General features: G+C 35.4%; 1 protein-coding gene across 1 annotated transcript; it reads right to left on the minus strand.

Annotated features, from left to right (window-relative positions):
• Positions 1 to 115: 115 nt before the first annotated feature.
• LOC112095143 (probable fructokinase-4) lies at positions 116 to 711 on the minus strand (the record flags this gene model as incomplete). The annotated part of the gene is made up of 2 exons (XM_024176823.1): positions 679 to 711; positions 116 to 448 (listed from the first exon to the last, which is right to left on the minus strand). Coding segments are annotated over exons 1-2 (366 nt in total), but the record flags the coding sequence as incomplete, so codon positions are not given.
• Between the last annotated feature and the right edge of the window lie 695 nt (positions 712 to 1406).

Here is a 1406-nt window from a genome sequence, read left to right on the forward strand (position 1 = left end):
CAATTACAATGAGTTTAAATTCAAGATCTCCCATTCTAATACTACGTTAATTTATCAATTCATTTTAAAAGTTTAAATGGTTATAGCTTTAATACTAACTGCTCCTAGTGCTTACCTTGGTGTAGTATCTGCAGCCGTGCTCGCCGAGGGTGACGAGGAGGAGCTTGAGATTTGGGTGCCAGAGCGACAATGCGGATTCATCGTCGATCTTGTCGCTGCCGGTGAGGAACTCCAGCTCAACGTCACTAACCTTGATCACCTCAGCCTTGTCCCATATGCTGAGAATCTGCTCACGCGCCTCCTTAGGTGAGGGCCAAAGCGGAAGTCGGAGGTTTGGGTCATATGAGAGGAGAGCTCCAGCTTCCTTCGCCACCTCCATCGCCTTAATGTGCGCCGATCTGCATGGCTCCACGATCAAGCTTATGGATCCGTAGTGGAACACCTTGGCCTAAACATGAAAAATACACATGAGATCATAATTTTTTCTTTTTTTATTAAGGTTCCGTTAATTTCTTTGATTCGAGTTTAAAATTTAAATTTTATTACAATAAAAAATTCTTACAAATAATTATATCTAACTTTTTTAATATAATAAAAAATTCTCATATAACATCACATCTCAACTCAAATTAACAAACTAAACAGATCCTAAATACAAAACATAATTAAACTCGCAACCTCCTTCAAAACCCCACCAAGCCCTGATGCCATTAGATCAAACATCTTAAGCCCTGAGATCACAATTCATAATCTATTTAATCCAAGTGTTATTATATTTTTAGATTATATCAAATTAATTAGGTAACAAATTTTCTTTTTTAAGAAAATCAACTGTTTTTGTCCCCACTTCAGGAAGAAAATATCAGGGATCTGACGGGCTAAAGGGAACATACAAAAATGGCATCAGATTTAACGAAACACAGGCCGGTCCGCATTGAACCGGAGCGAGTGACATTCTTAATGAGCAAAGGAAAAAGTCAAAAATGATATATTTGGGGGCATAGTATAAGATTTATTAATGGATTATGAATGAACTGCACGTGATTGACGATGATGGAGAGCGTGGATTCTGAGTCACCTAATCGATATTTATTAAATGTCAACTTGCATAATGCTTACTTTCATGCCCCCACAAACAAAATATTAAATATCATTGCTTGGATGCTTATAGTTTTCTATAAAATTATCTCTTGAAAAAAGATTTTTTTATAAAAAAATATTAATTAATTATTTTCTTGTTGAGAAGATGGACATTTTGCATAATTTTTGTCATGGCATTTGACTCCTGGAGACTATAGATAAGGGTTGAGACACACTGCACACGGACAAATACATGCGTTTTAAGATTTTGACATAATAAGTGGACATTACTTCACTCATTTAGAATTATAATTTAAAATTATTTT

Source organism: Morus notabilis, unplaced genomic scaffold, assembly GCF_000414095.1.
Source record: "Morus notabilis unplaced genomic scaffold, ASM41409v2 C11410214, whole genome shotgun sequence".
In the NCBI taxonomy this organism is placed as follows: Eukaryota; Viridiplantae; Streptophyta; class Magnoliopsida; order Rosales; family Moraceae; genus Morus; species Morus notabilis.